Source organism: Medicago sativa, chromosome 4 (genome assembly GCF_051527215.1).
Source record: "Medicago sativa cultivar Bolivia chromosome 4, Bolivia_mono, whole genome shotgun sequence".
Lineage (NCBI taxonomy): Eukaryota > Viridiplantae > Streptophyta > Magnoliopsida > Fabales > Fabaceae > Medicago > Medicago sativa.
Genome location: NC_140752.1, coordinates 39,695,584 through 39,717,268, shown reverse-complemented (window position 1 = coordinate 39,717,268; position 21,685 = coordinate 39,695,584). Strand labels below are relative to the sequence as shown.

Sequence of the window (21,685 nt, the reverse complement as noted above, 5' to 3'; positions counted from 1 at the left end):
ATCATGTCATAAAATTATGTAAGGATGAATAGTGTTAGGATGAATAATATTATGTATGAATAGTAGGGCCTTTTGGCTTATAAATAAGCCCATAAAATAAAATTCAATAACTCCTTGTATAATGAGTAAAATGGAACTTCAAAGCTTGTTAGTAATTGCATGTCTTTTTCATTGATTAGTTTGCCACTTGTTTTGCTAGAGATCAACATATTTTTTATCTTGCTAAGTACCTTTATATAAGAATTTTTATTAAACGATTGGCATTAGGAATATATGCTTGCTAATTGATTAGCAATAATCATATTAATTTGTTCTTCACTGAATATTTCTTCCCTTGCTTCGTCCATTAATGGATATTTATGATTGTTTAATCCAATCTGAACAAAATGCATGGCTGGTTGATTAGTAGAGAAATCGGGATATGCTGAGTAGTAAAACATGAGATAGCTAGATCTTTCTCTTGCAATATTTCTTTTGAACGATTGGACTACTTCCTTGAGTGCAATCGGGAACATGCTAATTTCTTCAAAAATTTGCGCTTAGATAAATACATTCAATAAGTCCAAATTGGAACATATTAAATTTTAATATCTGTGAAGCTCCAGAAGTGATTATTGCTTTAATTCCAAAACCATTTCTGCTAACCATATAAAAACAATTCATTTTTTCTTCATTCGTCCAGTTTTTAAGTCTATTAAAATTTTCCTGAAATTTTTCTTCTGAAAATTGTATCTGAAGCTCATGTTCTTCTTTGGAAATAATTGGAAGATCATCGAAAGAAGAAGGTATTCTTCCTAATATTTTCATTGGGGCTCTTTCTGGTGCCTTACTTCTTGTTGACTCGGAAAAAGTTCTTGGACCGAAATAAATTTCATTTCTTGATTTTTCTAATTCTTTATGATCTTTCAAAGCCTTCTCCGCCTCTTCCTTTGTAGCGTAGGCTCGGTGAGTAACTCCATAGATCTTTTGGCAGTGTGGGGCTGTGTAACGCCCTCTTTTTTATTTAATTATTTTTCTTGAAATAGAGTCGAATTATATGATTTATTTAATTATGCTGGTATTTTATTGGGTGGTTTTATTATTTATTAGACTATATTTAGTAGAGAATTGTAATTATTAGAATAAGTAGATTTGGGGGTTGAAATAGAAAGGAGAGAGTTATTGGGCCTAATTAGATTTGAGAAGAGAAGTTAGTATTATAAATAGAGGAGATATTAGGTTGAAAGAGGAACAGATGCAAAGACAAGGATTTGGAGAAAACAAGGTTTAGAGAGAAGAGAACAAGAGGAGAGAATCCATATTCTCCTTCCATCGACTGTTCTTGTGAACTTCTATGATGTTGCTTACTGAGGTGATGTTATTTTGTTTCATTGGCCTGGAAATAGGTAAAAGTATGTGACATCTGTGGTGATTCTGGTCGTGAGAACCTGCTTGCCATATGTAGTAGGTGCAGTGATGGTGCAGAGCACACGTAAGCTAAAGAACCTTTCATTTTGCATTTTATTAGCGTCTACCATTGTTGCATAGTATTTTCCCTGAATGAGTCTGACATTATTATATCTTTGAATCAGATACTGCATGAGGGAAATGCTTGAAAAAGTGCCTGAAGGGGATTGGTTTTGTGAGGAATGCCAATATGCTGAAGAGACTGCCAACCAAAGATTGGGTAAGCATGGAGATGTAAACGCAGGGGCAGAGGAAAATAAATTTATAAAATCTACTTTTATTATATATGATTGATCCCCCACAACATGTTTGGCCATTGGCCCCCTCATACCACGTTTCTAGTTCCGCCTACACTATTTTTTTATTTTAAAAATTGTTCAAAGTGTGGCCAACCCCACCTACTGAGACAAAAGGTATAATTATTGCTGTAAATAGTATTAAAAAGTTATTGGGTCTGAGTTCTGCACCCTGTATTCTTTCTGTAGTCCATAATTATTTCATTCTGCAACTAAATCTGCACTGTGTTTAGGGTAGCATTAGTATGAAATTAGCCATATCCATGGTTGTCTGCTGACATATTTTTGTAATTTAATTTTGTTTTTAAATGTAGAAGGAAAAAGTGGTCATAAAGTTAGTTCCACTTCTCAAATTTCTGGCAAAAGGTCTTCTGAAATCATGGAATTAGTTGCAGCAGCAAAGAGGCGAGCCCTCGAATCAAGCACGGGATCACCGAAGGCATCAAGCCCCAAGAGATTAGTTCCATTGTCACGGGAGTCTTCATTCAAGAGCTTAGACAATGGAAAGGTGAAACCTGGTCAAACTTCAAGGAGAATGGGTGTGTCTTTTACATCTGCTGTGCTTCATTACAACTTTCAGTTTTTGTTTTCTTCCCTTTTAAGCAGTTTTTCATTCCATGAAAAATATATCATATCCCGATCTTTTTGAGTTCCATTTATCTAAATTGTGATTTTTTGATCTTATGGAAAGGTACATTGTTGAAGTCTTGTTCATTCAACAACTTCAATTCCAAATCAAGAGTCAAACTTGATGATGATGTTCCTCAAAAGCAGAAAGGGGGTGGTGAACATGTCTCTAAGAACACGGACACACCTATCAGGACAATAGGAAAATCAATGTCATTCAAATCCTCAAATTTGGGTCGTGCTACTGAATCAAAAGTTAAAATGCTTTCTCCTAAGTCTGGAACTGCTCAGAATTTGAAAGGATCAAGCCTTGCAAAAGAATCAGGTGTATTTGACAGGAAATCTCTGTCTAGGATTGGTCAGCCTGTCGTCTGTTCAACTATGGCTAGTTCTGTCATTTCCACGCACAATCAGAAGCTTACACCTCGTGGTGAAACTGTCAAACCTTTAGCAATTAACTGCAACCGGGATTTTAAAGTTAACCATGATGGGAAATCAAGTTCATTATCAAAGTCCGTTAATAATATAAGCAACGAAAGTTCAGAACCTCAAGTTATTTCAGGTGTCAACTCAATTGGAAGTGTATAATTACTGTTTATAGTACTATTACTTGCCTTTGTTTATTGGTTCAGTTATCTGTTCTTGATGTTTTAGTTTCATTGTAGTAACAGCATTATCTCCCCACTTAGTGGGATAAGGCTTGGTGGTGGTTGTTGTTGTAGTAACAGCATTATCTATCAAATTCTCTTTTATTTTAGTTTCTGTAGGAGCATGTTGTTGATGGATTTTTTGCTAAGAATTAAGCAGACTATGTCAGCTGCAAAGATGATTTCTTATTTAGCATTCTTTGAATGGTGCAGAGAAAATGTCAACCAGTGTGAATGACACTCAATTGGATGGGCTGCATCGATTACGAGAAGCAAAAAACCAGGTTGACAAAACAAAAGATAGTTATACTCATCGTGTGAGGTCAGATACTGATGCTTCAAAATCTCTGTTCTGTCATAAATGTAAAGATTTTGGCCATGCTACAGAATGCTGTACGGTTAGTGTAGCACAAGAATTTGGTACTGATGGATCACTTAATGCCGTAAGTAGTCCAAAAGAGTCGCATACAAGTAATAGATTGAAAGCTGCAATTCAGGCAGCTTTGCTTAAAAGGCCTGAAATACACAAGAAGAAAGATCTACATGATCAAACTGATCAGTTTCCTCCATCAGGCACAATCTTGAAACGTAAAGTCAGTTCTCAAGACCAAGTGGAGGTCTCTGCTTTTAACACACTGAAAAATAGTATTTCTGTTCTAGAAATCAATGCCAGGCAGGAAATGCTTGGGAATTCTACATCTGAAACGTCCAAATGTTTGTCTGCTAACGATTTGGAGCAACTTAAAACTGATTTTTGCTCTCAACTGAAAAAGTCAGATTCTGGTATTCCTGCTTCTGAAAAGCCTGTGGTGAGAGACTTGCCCTATCATGCTTCGGCAAATTCAAGTGTTACATCAGAGATGTCAGCCATTCCAGAATCCAAATACATATGGCAGTATGTAGCAGATGACGAACTAGTTTTTTTTGAATTGTTCTTGCTGTATTATTGGTCATGTTTTTCTATCAAGTTTTAAAGTTTTGTTTATGCAGGGGTGTCTTTGAAGTGAATGGAAGTGGAATGTCTCCTGACCTTTATAATGGGATTCAAGCACATTTATCCTCGTGCGCTTCCCCCAAGGTTCTTGATGTAGTGGACAAGTTCTTACCTGAAATTTCCCTGCACGAAGTTTCTCGCTTGAGCACATGGCCTTCACATTTTCATCAATGTGGTGCTAAAGAAGATAACATTGCACTTTACTTCTTTGCCAAAGACATTGAAAGGCAAGAGTATGAATATAGTAGTTTTTGATAAAACTTGACAGTAAACTTTCAAGTACAAACGTCACTTGCTTTTTTATAATTATTTTTATTTAGCTATTGGTATTTGAATACAGTTACAAGAGACACTACAAGGGTCTGCTGGATCACATGATTAGACATGATTTAGCACTCAAAGGTTTTTTTGATGGCGTTGAACTTCTCATATTTGCTTCCAATCAGCTCCCTGAAAATTCACAGCGTAAGAAATTTACTATGGACTCTTGCTAAACAAGGCTTGATAATAGCTAACTTGTGAATGAGAATGCTTCTAGGTTTGGTGTTTAAGGTTTATGCCTGCATTAGTTTTCTAGTTCTGCAGGAATTTAGTTCATATGCGATTTTGTTCTGTAGTGCATATTAGATTTTTGGTTTTATAAAGCATGGCCATTTAGAATTCTGATAAGGCTTGTCTGATGAAAGGCATGAAGGTCATAAAGAATGTTAGTGTTTTGTTTAAAATTTGTTGTGTCTAGTTAGCATTGGTTCATGTTATCTATTATGTTTTGGTCAACATCTTTTCTCCCTTCTGATCATGGCGGGGGATGTTACTTCAACAGTTTACTTGAGTGAAATTGTAAATGTACATCTGCATAACGTTTTTAACAAAAAAATCCATTGCTTGAATCCTATCTGTTTCTGCAGGTTGGAATATGCTGTTTTTTTTATGGGGCATATTTAGAGGGAGGAGGATTAATCATTCAGATTCTGCAAAAGATATTGCTTTACCTAGTTTGAATGTGGCGGTGCCAAATGAGAAGGATTTTCCGACAGCTGTCATGACCTTGTCTGATACTCGCTGTTCACCAGTGCGCATCGATGAAGAATCAATAGCTTGTGGTGATGTTTTCAGTGAACTTCCAGCCACTTCTGTTGACCAAGGTCATATTATGCTAAGTAGGGATTTTGATATAAAAGAAACTATTTCTGACCAGACACATTTGGGTTCACAAGTAAACTTCGATTGGCAAGATAGTAGAATCAGCGCCAAATCTTCGTCAAGGATTTCAACAAATGGTATACAACCGTGTCCAGAAATGAATTCCACTGGTTCATCTCTGGTAATGTCATTATCCGCATGTGTGTAGTTTGGTAGACAAAGTGTTGCTGTTCCCTAATTGATATAAATCTGCTTCCATGCTGTCAATATTGTGATCTGATCCTCATCTCCTGTAATAACTTCAAATTAGCAATGTTTTTTTTACGGTCTTACTCTTACAATGATGTTAAGTTGTTATTATGTTCATTTACAAATACTTGGTGATTACATCTAAGGGAATATTAAACATTAGTATAATAAGGAAGAGTAATGCTGCTAATAGTAATGATCATCTCATTATTTTTGAACGATGTCTTTGCTTTGTGCAGAAACGGAAAGGTAGTTTGTCAGAGCATGGACTGCACAGAGAGTCAAAACCTCTGGAAGAGGTGGGAACGATTGTAAGAGCTATGACTGTGGAAACAGAAGCTAATTGTGGTATTTCTGTCAAGCAAGAGAACTCTGTGTCTTCAAGGATTCCTCATGTTGACAATCAAGAGGTACTCACTGCAAACAGCGCCAGGAAAGATAAAATTTCAGAGAGAACAAACAATAATGAAAATCATCGAAGGCCTAAAAGGAAAGAGAGAGAAGATGATCTCAATATTAATGTAGAAGCAATATTTCAGGGAGATCTGGCCATAGAAGCACTCAGCTGTCGGCTACCTAATGTTATAAAAGTTGAGCATATAGACCATTCTGACACAGTTATGGACGCTTCTGCAGCTGGTTGTCAGGAAATGCCTCGGAATAAGATAGATGGGAAGTTGGAAGATACAGACAGTTCTAGCAAGCTGCAGTCAGGTTTCAGTGGAATCTATAGATGTTACAGTTCTGTAGCTAGGGATTCTATGAATGGAAGTTCTGCATCACTTGTAAACGATTTTAGTTCCGCTTCTTCAGTTGAAGACAAAGGATGCAAAGAAGCTTGTGATGAGAAAATCATCCATGAGGACCTTGGAACGATGGAAAAAACCTTCTTCCCTATTGATACACACAATACAAATGACTCACGATTGGTGCTGGATAGCATGCCACTAAAAGGGTCTCATGAGAGCGGTGACCAATTTGAAGTTGGGATTCCAAGTCTCGAGCTTGCATTGGGGGGTGAAATGAAACAGTCACTGAAGGGTACGCTTCCTTTCTTTGCTGGGATAGCTGATAAGAAAAGTAACCAGGAAAATACTCCAGATTGTTTGGAAGCTGAGCAAGAGGATGGTGACAGTGTTCCCGCATCTCTTTCCCTGTCTCTATCTTTCCCATCTTCAAACAAGGAACCCACAAAACATGCTTCAAAAGATGAGCATTTGCCTGATGAGCATCACATGAATTCTTCGTTGCTCCTTTTTGGGAGATTCGCTGACAAATAAGTATGCTGGTATTTCTCATGTACATTAAACTGTTTGTGATCCCTTTGTTAAAGATACAATACATCATGTAGTACACCTGTCCATGTGCCCGGGAAGAATCAGTAAGTTTTTCTTACCCTTTGTTAAAATATACATGTTTTGTAATAATAGTATCATTTTGGTTCAAGAATGCATAGGTACGACTGTTTGTAAATAGAGATAACTTAAAGCCGATATTATCTCAGAAATGTTACTAGGAACTTGCGGATGACTATTTTTATGACATGGTTTCCTTTGTTCCTGGCTTTATCATCCATCTTTGTCATTGTTATAGTTAATGAGCACTTAACTATTTTTTGGTCGTCAACAACTATTATTTATTGTTATAGATGATGAGCACTTAACTATTGTTTTTACTTTTAACAAATACTAGTTTCAAGCTAGGGCCATGGTCTTAGAGTAAGACCTTATCCAAAAATAAAACGTTAGCCTAAATCTACGGAAGATACACTATTCGGAAGTTCACGTATCACATAATTCAAATAGCTTGCAACAAACTTTGTCTTTATAATAAACAGATAGGACATATTGTGAGGTTCATAGCTTCATCGAGACTCTTATCACAGGTTCATAGGTTCATACCAAGTTTAATATCTCGGCTTTTACTGAACATTAGTGATATTTTGCTAATATTCCTCTGCTAGTGCATCTTGTTGAAACAACTAGTGGAGTGTCTTTGCTAGCACACTCTTCATTGGAGCTTTGAAACTCATCCAGTAAGAAACAGTACCATTACTTCCATGTATATTGACAAATTATTGTTAGTAATTTCACACTTTATTATCCCTTCAATACAACAATGATCTAATCTAAATTATCGATTTACAACCCCCTGCCCATCCAGGTTTGCTTGCATAGATTAAAACATAGTACAAGTTATGAGCATGTTTGTCTTCACTCATTTTGAATTTTGTTAAATTTGGAACTAATGTTCGGTTTGGTGATAAAATTGAAGAGTACACTTTAAATTTGAGAAATTTTAATCTCTACTCGCAATATCATACACCCTATGGTCACTATTATAAGCAAAAATTAACATTTTAGATTCATTTATTAAATGATGTATGTGGTCTATAGTAAAGACTATATACATCATTAATTGAATTTAAAAGTAGATTTTTGCTTATAATAATGTCTGGAGCGTGTAAGTACTAATTGCAATAAATATTGCCTTTACATTGAATTGTTGAATTTTTTAATTTTAGTGTAGTCAGTATGATTGTCGGTGTACACATGCATCCAATCATGTGTTGCCACATGCAAATATAAAATAATTGTACACCGAAAGAGTATACTATTTAAATTCTTTTAATTTGGTAACCAAACAAAAAATTCTTTTAATTTGTCTCACAGTTCATTACAAAAAAACCCATAACCATAATTATAATTATGAGAATTAAGATCATCTCCATTTTCTCTCTATTTATTCCGTCTGTTACTAAAGTTTTTACATGTTTCAGGGTATATAAAAATGATTTGGACTCACTTTAGTATTGATATTTCTAAACCTATAGTAACGGAGAGAATGAAAAAAAAATGGGAGAAACCAGTTTAGGAGAGACATTTTGACACCTTTTGAAAGTAATCAAAGATATGTGACCCTAAGTGGATTTGTACGGTGATACTCCCTCCGTCAGTTTAGGAGACGAATCCAACATCTTATATGATATTATTTATCTTTGTATATTAGTATAAAAATACGGTCAAAGCATGTCAGGTCAAAATTGTATATTGTCAAACATGTCATCTAATAAGGGACGGAGGGAGTACATCTCAACTCTCATGTGGTTTTGTACAAAAAGTGTGGCTCCTTGAAAATACATTGCAAGTGGTTTTGTACAAAATCATGTCATTTGCTCGTAAAAAAAATGAGACAAAACCGTGCCTAAAAATTTAAGGAAACAAATATAGCAACATCACATTAAAATTTGTGCAGTCATTTCATCAAAAGTCTAAAAAGTATCTCTTTTAATTTAAATTTTTTTTATTTCCTTAACTAGTGCACCGGAGGCACCGGTTAACATAACCCAAAATTTAAAGCAAATGGTGCTCTATAAATTTCAGTATCCATCCAAGTGTGTGTTGGATAAACATTTAAAATCTAATTGTAAGCATCAGTCATAAGCTTGATCATATAGGGGATGATGATCAAGCTTGTTCACATAGTATCACTATCTATATTTAACTGTAAATCCACTATCTACTGGGAGCGAGGACGAGGAGGTAGAAAGAGGTTTGAGCCATTCAAAATTTGAATTTAGAAAATGAGGGGCAAATGGGTAAGGTTTTCTTATGGAAGAAACAAAACGTTGCTTTCTCAAAACCATGAATCTGCAGCATGGACTTTGTCGCCGGGGAAGGGGAAGGAAGCATTTTGTCTTGTAGTTCAACTTTCACGTGACAAGAGAGAGATTGATTAAAGCCTTGTTGCGGACAAACATTAATTAGATTTGTTTTCCGCAACAATTTGGGCCAAAACGTGAAAATCATTGGCTATTAATTTGTCCACTTTATTGTCTTTGAAGGTGAGAAAAACACAAGAAGGGGATTGAATTGTGTTAGCTTTTTTTTTTCGTTTTCTCCTAAGCTGAAAACACTGATCAGGAGCAGATAGAGTTCTGCTTCTGAAGTGATGTTCAGGACTAACTTGCAGCGGATAAAAACAGAGAGAGAAAGAAGAAAGACACAAAGCAATTATACAGGTTCCTTCCACAAACCGGAAGTAGTCATGTCCCCCTTGCAGTTCCAAGGAGAGTTCACTAAAATGTAATATCTGATTACAACTGCTCACTGCTAAAACTAGCAAGAGACTTCAAACTGCTCAAGCACAACGGCAAGAGACTTCTTATGCTCCTGAGCACAATCAAGAGACTTCTAATGCTCAAGCACAACTGCAAGAGACTTCTATTCAAACAGAATTACAAAGAAATTGTTTGAGGTTGAACACTTGATATACAATCAGTGGTGTTCACAATACAAATCAGATACAAACTCTTAAGACTCTAGAATTTATAAGATATGAACTTTGAAAAAGAAATTCTAAGTGAACTTTGAATACAGAACAATTTCAGCAGAGTTTTGACACTTGTAAATTGTTGTTGAGTCCTTCTACCAAACTCTAAGTCTTCATTCCTTTATAAAGAGATGTGAAAGAGATGTTGTGAATTGCCAGCACATCAAAATATAGTCGTTTGAAGCTTTGATCAATCACCAATGATCTTTTGCCTGATATGGTTATTGTCCTATAAAGGATCAATTTCAAATCCATTCCCATTATGAAGGAACATCGTTGCAGGCAGAGCTGTTTTTCTTGTCTTGTAGCAGAGACAAAAACAGAGTAGTGGAGGTAGTGGTTGTACACTTCGTACAATTGTACTTTGTCAACGCTCTTTAAAGAACAAGCATCCAATGCCATCAAATCCTTTCAAATTAGCCGTTGCTTCACACTTCCAGTCTTCTGCAATGCTTAGACGAGATTAAATCCATTGAACAACCTTTGAAGCTTTAAGTCTTGCATCTCCTGATGAACTTCAACTTCTGGTGATCTTCAGCTTCTGATGAGATGCTTCTGATGAACTTGCTTCTGATGACGTCATCACTTCAGGAGCACTTTGACTTCAGGAGCACTTCTCTTCAGATGCTTCAAGCTTCCTTTTTGTTGATTCCATAGCTCTCTTTTGTTCTTCCAGAACCTATTTAGATGTCAAATTTTTGTCTATGGTCCTGTAGACTTGAACAAATATTAGCTTATCCAATTGACAATTTTTAATACCTTGTTATCATCAAAATTCTCAAAGGGTAATGTTAAACACATTTTGTTCCAACAATCTCCCTCTTTTTGATGATGACAAACATTAGTATTTAAAATGTGCAATTGTTGTTAATCTAATTAACAAGTTGACTATAAGGGTTTGAGGTTTGTAAGCTCCCCCCTGAGTCTAATAGTACTTTAAGGTGAGGTTTTTAAGCTCCCCCCTGAGTTCTATCCATGTTAATTAAATTCATCATTAAGAACGAAATAACACTCAGAATATTCTCACATCAATAGACTAAGAGATAAGAAGAAGGTCCTATTAATTTAACTTGATTAAAAATTAAATTAATGGGGCTCAGAGCCTATAAATACTATACATCTACTCCCCTTTTTGTCATCAATAAAAAGTATAAAAACTAAAGACAAAAAGAAAGAGATAGGAAAAAGATAGTGAGAAAAATTCTATAATCAGAGCATTAACCATATATATATATATATATCAGAGCAAAAACACAAAATTAGAGGTATAAACATAAGTTCAGAAGCATAATAATTGATCAGAAGCGCAAAAAGTTGAGTTCAGAAGCAAAATTAGACCAGTAGCAAAATTTGAAGCCAGAAGCACAAGAAGTTTAGAACAAAGAAACTTAAGACTAAAACTAAACAAGAAAAAAAAATGTGTGCAACTAAGGGTTGGCTTTTTTGCTAAACATCTCCATCATCTGTTTAAGCATCTTGTTAGTCACTTCTTGTTGTTGCTTCATTGCTTCTTGCTGTAGCTTCATTTCATTCTTAAAATCCTCATTACTCTTGATCAAATTCTCTTCTCTTACTCTTGCTTCTTCCAACTTTGCTTCAGTAGTAAACTTATATTCAAGCAAGAGTAGCTTCTGTTCCAAGAGTTCCTTTTGAAGCTTCTTATTCCCCCTTTCCAAATTAGCATTTCTTTGTATCAGATCCAAGTTAGTAGAGGCTGATTTGAAGTTTACCTTGCTCAACCAGGTTAAGTCCAATTCCTTGGGATGCACACCAGAAGGAATAAAGTCAGTAGCATCTCTTCCTCTTATGATTGGAGGATTTTGCACCCAAGTTCTCAGAATATTAACTTCTTGCAGATTGCTGTCAACTCCTTTCAGCCAATCTTGAAGCTTTTGTTGAGCCATATCTTGAGCATCAAAACATGTTCTTTGCAGTGCGGTCAAGATATAGTCAACTCTTTCCTTCAATCTTTGCCATTGCTTCTCATAGCTTTCCTTGTGAATCAAGTCATTCCTAGTTTGAATTAACTTGTTCAACTCCTCAAAGATATTCTCACACACATCTGTTAGAATAGTAGAATCTATAAATATGGTTGGTGGTGAGGGTACTTTTGTTTTGGCAGGAGCAACAGTTTGAATAGCTAAGGTTAATGATGAAGGTTGGTCATTTGTGGAGGTTGGAGTTTGATTGCTGGTTGAGGGTTGATTTGGTTCATTGACAATTTCAGGAATGGAAAGTGATACAGTTTGCTCAGGAACAAGTTGTTCAGAACCAGCTAATTCAGGAACAACATGTTCAGGGTTAGAGATAACAGGGTGGGTTGTTGAGGCCATTTGTTGGTTTGGTGCTTGGTGTTGGGGGCTTTCTAAAGCAACTTTCATAGAAGCTACTCTAGAGGCTCTTTGTGAGTTGGGCTCAACACCTGGTAGTTCACCAGAATAGTGACTATGCAAGTTGTCTAACATTGATGTTTCTGATGTTTGATTGGTTAAAGATGGATGAGATGATGATTCAACATTGGGTTGGATGGCTCAGAACCTATATGTTCATCTATGATCAACTCTGCATCAGCGGGAACAACATTTAAAGGTTGAATCATTGGTGGTTTTAAAGGATGATTAGTAGGTAGTCTATTACAGAAGTCTGCTTTTATTTGAGACAAACCAATGATTCTTTCATCTATGTTTGAGTTTATAGGTTCATGAGGAGTGTTGTCAGCAGACTTTTTATGGAGTTTAGTTGATGGTGGAAGGCCTTTGTGAATGGTTGAGTAAACTTGGCCTATGGGTATATCATCTAAATTTAAAGAAGATGATGAGGAGGTGGATTGAGAGGATATGGATGGGGTTGAATCTGATTCTACGACTATAACATTTAAGGAGTGTGGTGAATCAGGATTACCTATATCAGCTCCTGGAGCAGCAGTTCCTGAACCAGCAGCTTCATCCTCCTGAGCTTCTTCAGCAGCCTTAACAATCATCAGTATACTCCTAGCTTCTGAAGTCACCAAATCATGTACTTCTTCAGTAGCTTGAACCACTTGCTGTGCAACAACACCAACATCTTCCCTTGCAATGCTTGATGCAGGGACTTCAATATTTTTTGCAATCTCCAGGGCCTTCTGAAGTGCAGCAGCATCTTCCATCTTCTTCTTCCTTACTTCTATTGTTACCAGGTCAGTAGCAGCTGCAATCTGCTCTTCATCTTCAGCCACATAAGCAGATTCTTTCAATTTCCTCACAGTTGTCTTCCTCTTCTTCTTTGGGACAGAAGGTTGATCAGAAGCAATTTGTGAAGAAGCAGCAGCTTTGCCACTCATGGTTCTCTTGTTCAGAACCGTATCAGTGTCCAGGTCCTGAACTTCTTCTTGAATGGTTGGTAGACCAGAATCACCAACCTTCACCTTATCAGAAGCTTTCTCTTTATTTGCCTTCTTGGAAGGTTGCTTAGCTTCCAAATATTCATCCTTGGTGATTGTTTTCCTCTTTGACTTCCTGCCCTTTGCTACTAGTAGAGCACCACCATACATGTTCTCAGGAACATCTTCAAGTCTAATGACCTTTCCAGTTGTTGCAAAGTGGTCTTTAATGTAATTCATTTGGACTTCAAGAGGATCCTTCTTGCATATTGGGGAAAATCTTCCATCATATTTGACTGTGCATTTGATTCACTCAAGTCAGTGCTGAGCTTTGTGAAGGCCTCAATTAGCTTCATGTTCTTGAGTGTTCTCCCATTGATGACCTTGCCAGTCTCAGTGTTCAACTGCTCATCAGTGAAGAAGTTGACATTACTGAGAGCTTTCAAAATCCCTCCTTGATGAAGGATCTCTGAGATGGGTCTTCCATAGGGAACCCATCATCTTTTGTTCTCCTGGCTTTCCCTAAGCTCCTTGATCATATGCTTGAAGATATATTTGGTTACATTAGCTTTCTCCTTCGTGATGAAGTAGTGATGGAATACCCTGTGCTCCAAAGATGGCTGATCACTGCCACCACCTTTTGTCAGCAGATTCTCATTTTGAATCTTCAGAAGCATCTTCTTCTCCATGCTCAAATCTTCATATGCACCATGGATTGATTGACAATCTCGTTCCATGGACTGGTCTTGGGATTAGATATCCCACATGTGTGTTTTCCTGATGCATCTCTTCTGAGAACAAATGCTATAATCTCTTCAGAAATGAAAACTGGGATGCCCATGATGCTAGACCTGATCTCAGTGCATCTGAACGGTTCCAAACCCATTTCTTCCCTTGTCTTCCCTTTCAAAGTGGGGTTAATCATCACCTTTTATGTTTCTTCTAACTTAGCAACTTTTCTATCATAGACAAGCGCTCTCACCCAAAAGTGCCTGACCAAGGTCTTGTATGTTGGGCCATTCAACATATTGAAGTACTCCATCAAACCTTGCATTTCATAGTAGCTTCTGATGTTGCAACCATGATGTTTTAAAGAATTGAAATCAACTGGATTCTCCGTTTGAATCCTCATGTCCCATTCTTCCAAAGAATGGTCATTCCTTTGATTTCATAGGCAGGTGCTTCTTGCATGCTAGATGATGATTCTGGAACTGAACTTGAGGACGCCATTGATGTTGAAGAAAGCTTTTTAGGGTTCTACTTTTTGATTGCAGAGAATGCGTTTTACTTCGCAGAGAACAGTTGAGAATAGAAAGTGTTGGTTGTGAAGTGAGTAGTGTGTGAATTGTCTAAGTGTTTTGAGTAAAAACGATTGCAATTCAGTAGGGGACAAACAAACACAACATTAATGACATAGGGGGCGCCAGATAGTACTTTCAAAGCATAAAATCATCATTGCCCTCTTACGTTATACACCAGTACACATAAGCCACGTCAGAATTTTCTCAGAGTAACTGCCAAGTTAGTGGGACAGGTGTTACTAAAAAGTAACTTCCAGCGTTTCCACTAACTCTACTATTCAGGAGCACAAAACCCAGCTTCTAGACTTTAGATGCTGATGTCATCTTCAGAAGCAATTATCCTCAGAACCTCAATAAAGAGCTTCTGATGGACCACAACTTCTGAACAGACTTCAGACCTAAATTCCTGTTCAGGAGCAAGCAAATTCTAATCAGACACAAAGTGCATGTTCAAATTTTTCTTTATAAAATCAAATCTTTCCACAGTTAAAAGTTTAGTAAATATATCAGCCCATTGATGCTCAATATCAATGAATTGTATATCTAAAATTTCTTTTTGAACATAGTCTCTAATAAAGTGGTGTTTGATTTCAATATGCTTGGCTCTTGAATGTAGAATTGGATTCTTTGACAAACAAATATTCTGATAGTCTTCCAACTGATGTTTCATCCAAAGTAGTTGTGTACAACAACTTGCAGCTGAGATGTATTCTGCTTCTGCTGTAAACATAGCAATAGTTGCTTGTCTTTTGCTAGCCCAGGATATCAGATTATCACCCAGAAATTGGCAGTTGCCACTGGTTGACTTTCTTTCAATCCTATCACCAGCATAGTCTGCATCACAAAATCCAACCAACTGATAATCTAAGGATTTCCTATAAAGGAGTCCAAGATTAGTTGTTCCTTTCAAGTACCTGAAGATTCTCTTAACAGCAGTTAAATGAGATTCTCAGCATACATTGAATAAAATATCTGGCCTAGATGCAGTGTGTAACACCCTATTTCTATTAAAGCGATAAAACACGCGAATATAACAAATATTTAAGAAATAGACGCTACGTCTCAACAAAATCCAAAACAACATGCATATATAAAATATCTCAACAGTCGCAGCGGATACAAATCATATATCTCCAAATATACATTCCATGGTCAACAATACATCATCATATAAAATCCTCCAAGTCCCAACAAGTGGACAATATCAACAAAATAAAACAGACTTCATCAATAACATAAAGACACCAACAACCTAATCAGAGCCTAAACCTACGACTCCAACCAATAACGGAGATAGCTCCCGCTATCCAAGCACCCACCAAAAGCAACTACTCCTGCACAGCGTCTACCCATCCATACAGACAGGTAGGCGGTCAAAACCACTGGAGGTTAGCTTTACATCAATCATAATTAATAATAAACAACTTGGCACAAATACATCAAATCAATTCAGTTCAATTCCATTCTTCACCAATCATTATGAACAATTAACCTCCAACTACACATTCACACAACAATATCAATCATCACAAGTATGTATACTTCAATCACACTTTCATCACATTCATCATCCAATACAACAATTACGACTCATGCTATAATGATATGCGCCTAGACTCGACACACACACATATATATATATATATATATATATATATATATGCATGTGGTACCAAATCTCCTCAAAGTCGTCACCCATGATGCAACAAAAACATCATTATCATCGGCTATAGTAAACGGCAATATGGATATAACATCCGACACGACATATGATGCATGAACATATGACTCAATCTACTATGCATATGTTCATAACAATTCAACGACTATATTCAACGGCTATAATCAACGGCTATCATCAACATACAACTTTATCATAAAGTTCAACAACTCCATTCAATACAACATATGATAACAAACATCATATTCATCACCTAACAATCATGCATACATCTTCTTATAATCATATCAAACTATCCATAGAGGATTTATAAAGCATTCGGCTCTTAAAACCATTTTCATCAAAATTCGTCTCTAACTTCACCATTTCAAATAATTGAAGCAATTAAACCGAAACCAAGTAAACAAGATCCAATGCCTCAACTAAGTATACCTCTAGGCCACATATAAGTGCAGTAGAGCATACAGTTACGTTTCACCGGCTAAATACGACGAAATCATGAAAATCACGAAGTTCGTCTCTCTTTATCATTTTTCAAGAATTTTCCATTTTCAAATCAAAACAAGTTAAATCCATCACATCATAGTTTAAATATCATTAAACACCTTAATTGAACTCATAAAACTCAAGCTTTGAAGTTTGGAAGCAGACTATTGGTTTTGGTTTAACTCAGGAATAGTTATGCTGAATTTTCATAAAGTTTTACTAAGACCCACTTGGAGTATTCTCATCATAACTCAAAATATAAAAATCATTTTCAAGCCAAACCAAGGCCATTAGAAAGCTAACACAATTATCTAAACTTTCATGTTTACGCCAAAGGCCAATTCAAAACAGAAACGTGCGAAAAAGACACATATTCAATTGAAAATCGAAATCCTTAAGATACTCCAACCATCTTCTTTGCCTCATATTCAACTCCTTCTGATCAAACAAGTACTTCAAACTCTTGTGGTCACTGAACACCTCGAACTTAGAACCATATAGATAATGCCTCCAAATCTTCAACACATACACAACAACTGCTAATTCCAAGTCATGAGTCGGATAATTCTTCTCATGCACTTTCAACTACCTCGACGCATAAGCCACAACCTGACGATTCTGCATAAGCACACCACCAAGACCCATCTTAGAAGCATCACAATACATAACAAACGATTCCTTTGGATTCGGCAAAATCAAAACTGGAGCTGAAGTCAACCTCTTCTTCACCTCTTGGAAACTCTTCTCACACTTAGAATCCCAAACATAAGCTTGTCCTTTCCGAGTCAACTGCGTCAATGGCAACGCCAACTTAGTGAATTCCTCAATGAACCTCCGATAATAACCTGCCAATCCAAGAAAGCTTCTAACTTCAAAAACAGACTTAGGTGATTCCCACTGCAACACTGCATCAACTTTCGACGGATCCACGACAATACCACCTTTAGAAATCACATGACCAAGGAAACTCACTTCCCGCAGCCAAAACTCACACTTCGACAACTTAGCAAACAACTTCTTCTCCTTCAAGACTCCCAACACAATCCTCAAATGCTCGGCATGCTCTTCTTCTGACTTCGAATACACCAAAATATCATCTATAAACACCACCACAAAACGGTCTAGAAAAGGATGAAATATCCTATTCATATATTCCATGAAGACACCTGGCGCATTCGATACTCCAAATGGCATCACAGAATACTCATAGTGCCCATACCTTGTTCAGAACACAGTTTTGGATATATCTTCCGCCTTTACTCTAATCTGATGATATCCTGATCTCAAATCAATCTTACTGAACACCTCCGCACCAACTAACTGATCCATCAAATCATCAATCCTCGGAAGCGGATACCGATTCTTAATCGTCACCTTGTTCAACTGCCGATAATCCACACACAACCTCATGCTTCCATCCTTCTTCTTAACCAACAACACTGGAGCACCCCACGGAGAAACACTCGGCCTGATAAACTGCTTCTCGAGCAATTCTTCCAACTGCTGTTTCAACTCACCCAACTCTGATGCAGACATCTGATACGGCGCAATCGAAATAGGACTCGTTCCTGGTACCAAATCAATTGCAAACTCAACTTCTCTCTCCGGCGGCAACTTGGTAATGTCGTCGGAAAAAACCTCTGGAAACTCTTGCACTACCGGTAAACCACCAATTCCTTTCTCACCACTTTCCTTCAAGGAAGCAAACATCATGAACACACTAGCTTCACCTTCCAAAGACTTCTTCACTTGTTCTGCGGTCAAGAACTTCTCTCCCATCTCAGCTACCGGCTTAGAAAACGTTATACTCTTGGTCAAACAATTACTGTTAACACCAAAAGTCAACATCCAATCCATACTAAAAATCACGTCCATATGCTTCAACGGAAGACACACAAGATCCAACTCAAAATCAACGGTACCAAAACTAACAGGACACTTAGCACACACTAAAGAAGTAGTCACCGAACCACTAGCCGGGGTGTCGATAACCATTCCTCGAGACAACAGAGTCACAACCAAACCTAAACGCTCAACACAACTAACCGCGATAAAAGAATGAGTAGCACCAGTATCAATAATTGCAATCAAAGGAGTACTATTGATAAAACACATACCTCGGATGAGATTATCCGGATGCTCCGCCTCTTCCGCATTCAGTGCAAACACCTTCCCCGCTGCCTTCTTCGGCTTGGTACACTTGGTACTAAGATGAACCTCTTCACCACAGTTGAAACAAGTAATATCCCTCTTGCACTCAAACGCCTTGTGACCTGCTTTCCCACACTTGTAGCAACTATCACCCTTCTTGCAATCATTAGCAAAATGACCCAAGATTCCACACTTGTAGCACCTCACCTCAGCAACGTTAGGCTTAGAGCCTCCACCAGATTCTTTCTTCTTTCCTTTGTCCTTGTTGTACGGATTACCAAATCCATGACCTTTTCGCTTCTTCTCATTCATCGCCTTATAATGGTTCACCTTGACCTTTCCGGCATCATCAAACATACGACACTTGTGCACCAAAGTGTCAAAGTCTCGGATCTCTTGAATACACATATACTGGTAGATATCGGGCCTCAAACCGCTCTCAAACTTCACACACTTAGAAACCATCGCATCCTCAACATTGATGTACGAACAAAACCTCGAAAGCTCCTCAAACTTTGCAGCATACTCAGCCACTGAACGGTTCTCTTGCTTCAAATTCAAGAATTCCATTTCCTTCTTGGTCCTCAAATCCTCAGGAAAGTACTTCCTCAAAAACTCGGTCTTGAACCTAGCCCAAGTCAAAACTTCTCCACTAGCCTCAAGCCTTCCCTTAGCATTGGTCCACCAATACTCAGCCTCCTCAGCAAGCATATGAGTAGCCAATCTGACCTTCTGATCCTCACTAGTCACCATAGCACGAAAGATCCTCTCCATGGATTGCATCCATGTCTGAGTTCCATCCGGGTCATACCTACCCTTGAACGTCGGCGGACTATTTCGCAAGAAACGATCAAGCCTCGGCTCCTCAGCTTCCCCAAGATCACGATGACCAACCGCCGCCTGCTCATTAGCCTGAGCCAACACCTATGCCATTGCAGTCAAAGCCTCTGCAATCGCTCCATCATCTCTACCACCAACCATCTCACGTCTACATCAAAACCAACCAACAGATAAGAACAACAACACAACAAATAAGTATCGAAGGTAACTCAGTACCATTCTTATACTAACAGGAAAATTCAACGGATGTTAGTTCAGACAAGGAATGACCACGGCTCTGATACCAACTTGTAACGCCCTATTTCTATTAAAGCGATAAAACATGCGAATATAATAAATATTCAAGAAATAGACGCTACGTCTCAACAAAATCCAAAACAACATGCATATATAAAATTTCTCAACAGTCGCAGCGGATACAAATCATATATCTCTAAATATACATGCCATGGTCAACAATACATCATCATATAAAATCCTCCAAGTCCCAACAAGTGGACAATATCAACAAAATAAAACAGACTCCGTCAATAACATAAAGACACCAACAACCTAATCAGAGCCTAAACCTACGACTCCAACCGATAACGGAGATAGCTCCCGCTATCCAAGCACTCACCAAAAGCAACTACTCCTGCACAGCGTCTACCCATCCATACAGACATGTAGGCGGTCAAAAACACTGGAGGTTAGCTTTACATCAATCATAATTAATAATAATCAACATGGCACAAATACATCAAATCAATTCAGTTTAATTCCATTCTTCACCAATCATTATGAACAATTAACCTCCAACTACACATTCACACAACAATATCAATCATCACAAGTATGTATACTTCAATAACACTTTCATCACATTCATCATCCAATGCAGCAATTACGACTCATGCTATAATGATATGCGCCTAGACTCGACACATATATGCATATGGTACCAAATCTCCTCAAGGTCGTCACCCATGATGCAACAAAAACATCATTATCAATGGCTATAACCAACGGCAATATGGATATAACATCCGACATGACATATGATGCATGAACATATGACTCAATCTACTATGCATATGTTCATAACAATTCAACGGCTATATTCAACGGCTATAACCAACAGCTGTCATCAAAATACAACTTTATCATAAAGTTCAACAACTCCATTCAATACAACATATGATAACAAACATCTTATTCATCACCTAACAATCATGCATACATCTTCTTACAATCATATCAAACTATCCATAGAGGATTTATAAAGCATTCGGCTCTTAAAACCATTTTCATCAAAATTCGTCTCTAACTTCACCATTTCAAAATAATTGAAGCAATTAAACCGAAACCAAGTAAACAAGATCCAATGCCTCAACTAAGTATACCTCTAGGCCACATATAAGTGCAGTAGAGCATACAGTTACGTTTCACCGGCTAAATATGACGAAATCATGAAAATCACGAAGTTTGTCTCTCTTTATCATTTTTCAAGAATTTTCCATTTTCAAATCAAAACAAGTTAAATCCATCACATCATAGTTTAAATATCATTAAACACCTTAATTGAACTCATAAAACTCAAGCTTCGAAGTTTGGAAGCAGACTTATAGGTTTTGGTTTAACTCAGGAATAGTTATGCTGAATTTTCTTAAAGTTTTACTAAGATCCACTTGGAGTATTCTCATCATAACTCAAAATATAAAAATCATTTTCAAGCCAAAACAAGACCATTAGAAAGCTAACACAATTATCTAAAACTTTCATGTTTACGCCAAAGGCCAATTCAAAACAGAAACGTGCAAAAATGACACAAGAACGCGAAACAGAGAATGCTGGCACTAGGCAATTTCGCTGATAGCGAAAATTTTCGCTATTAGCGAAAAAGTTCCAGACAGTTTCGCCATTAGCGAGTTTCTTAGCGAGTTTCCCCTGTAGTTACGGTTTTTACACCATTTTTCACCCAAAAACCCAAATTTCGATCCCCCAACATCCAGATTTGTTCCCAAAGGTTGTTTACAGGTATATGTACTCAAAAGGGCTTTCAAAAACACAAACAAACATGGAATCAAACACCATTCCAACACAATTTATCAAATCAACCCATTTTTACAAAACCTTCAACAACCATTCAATTCTC

General features: G+C 37.2%; 1 protein-coding gene and 2 pseudogenes across 1 annotated transcript; 1 reads left to right on the top strand and 2 right to left on the bottom strand.

Annotated features, from left to right (window-relative positions):
* Window positions 1-77: 77 nt before the first annotated feature.
* On the bottom strand, window positions 78-1,517 carry LOC146929342 (uncharacterized; annotated as a pseudogene).
* On the top strand, window positions 1,231-6,973 carry LOC146929341 (ASI1-immunoprecipitated protein 2-like). The gene is made up of 9 exons (XM_085701321.1): window positions 1,231-1,471; window positions 1,572-1,666; window positions 2,057-2,281; window positions 2,434-2,931; window positions 3,230-3,911; window positions 4,007-4,243; window positions 4,351-4,475; window positions 4,919-5,334; window positions 5,642-6,973. Exons 2-9 carry the CDS (start codon window positions 1,579-1,581, stop codon window positions 6,680-6,682), a joined length of 3,312 nt encoding a protein of 1,103 aa, XP_085557447.1. The 5' UTR covers window positions 1,231-1,471; window positions 1,572-1,578; the 3' UTR covers window positions 6,683-6,973.
* Window positions 6,974-12,222: 5,249 nt separating this feature from the next.
* LOC146929340 (uncharacterized) lies at window positions 12,223-14,322 on the bottom strand (annotated as a pseudogene).
* Window positions 14,323-21,685: the final 7,363 nt, after the last annotated feature.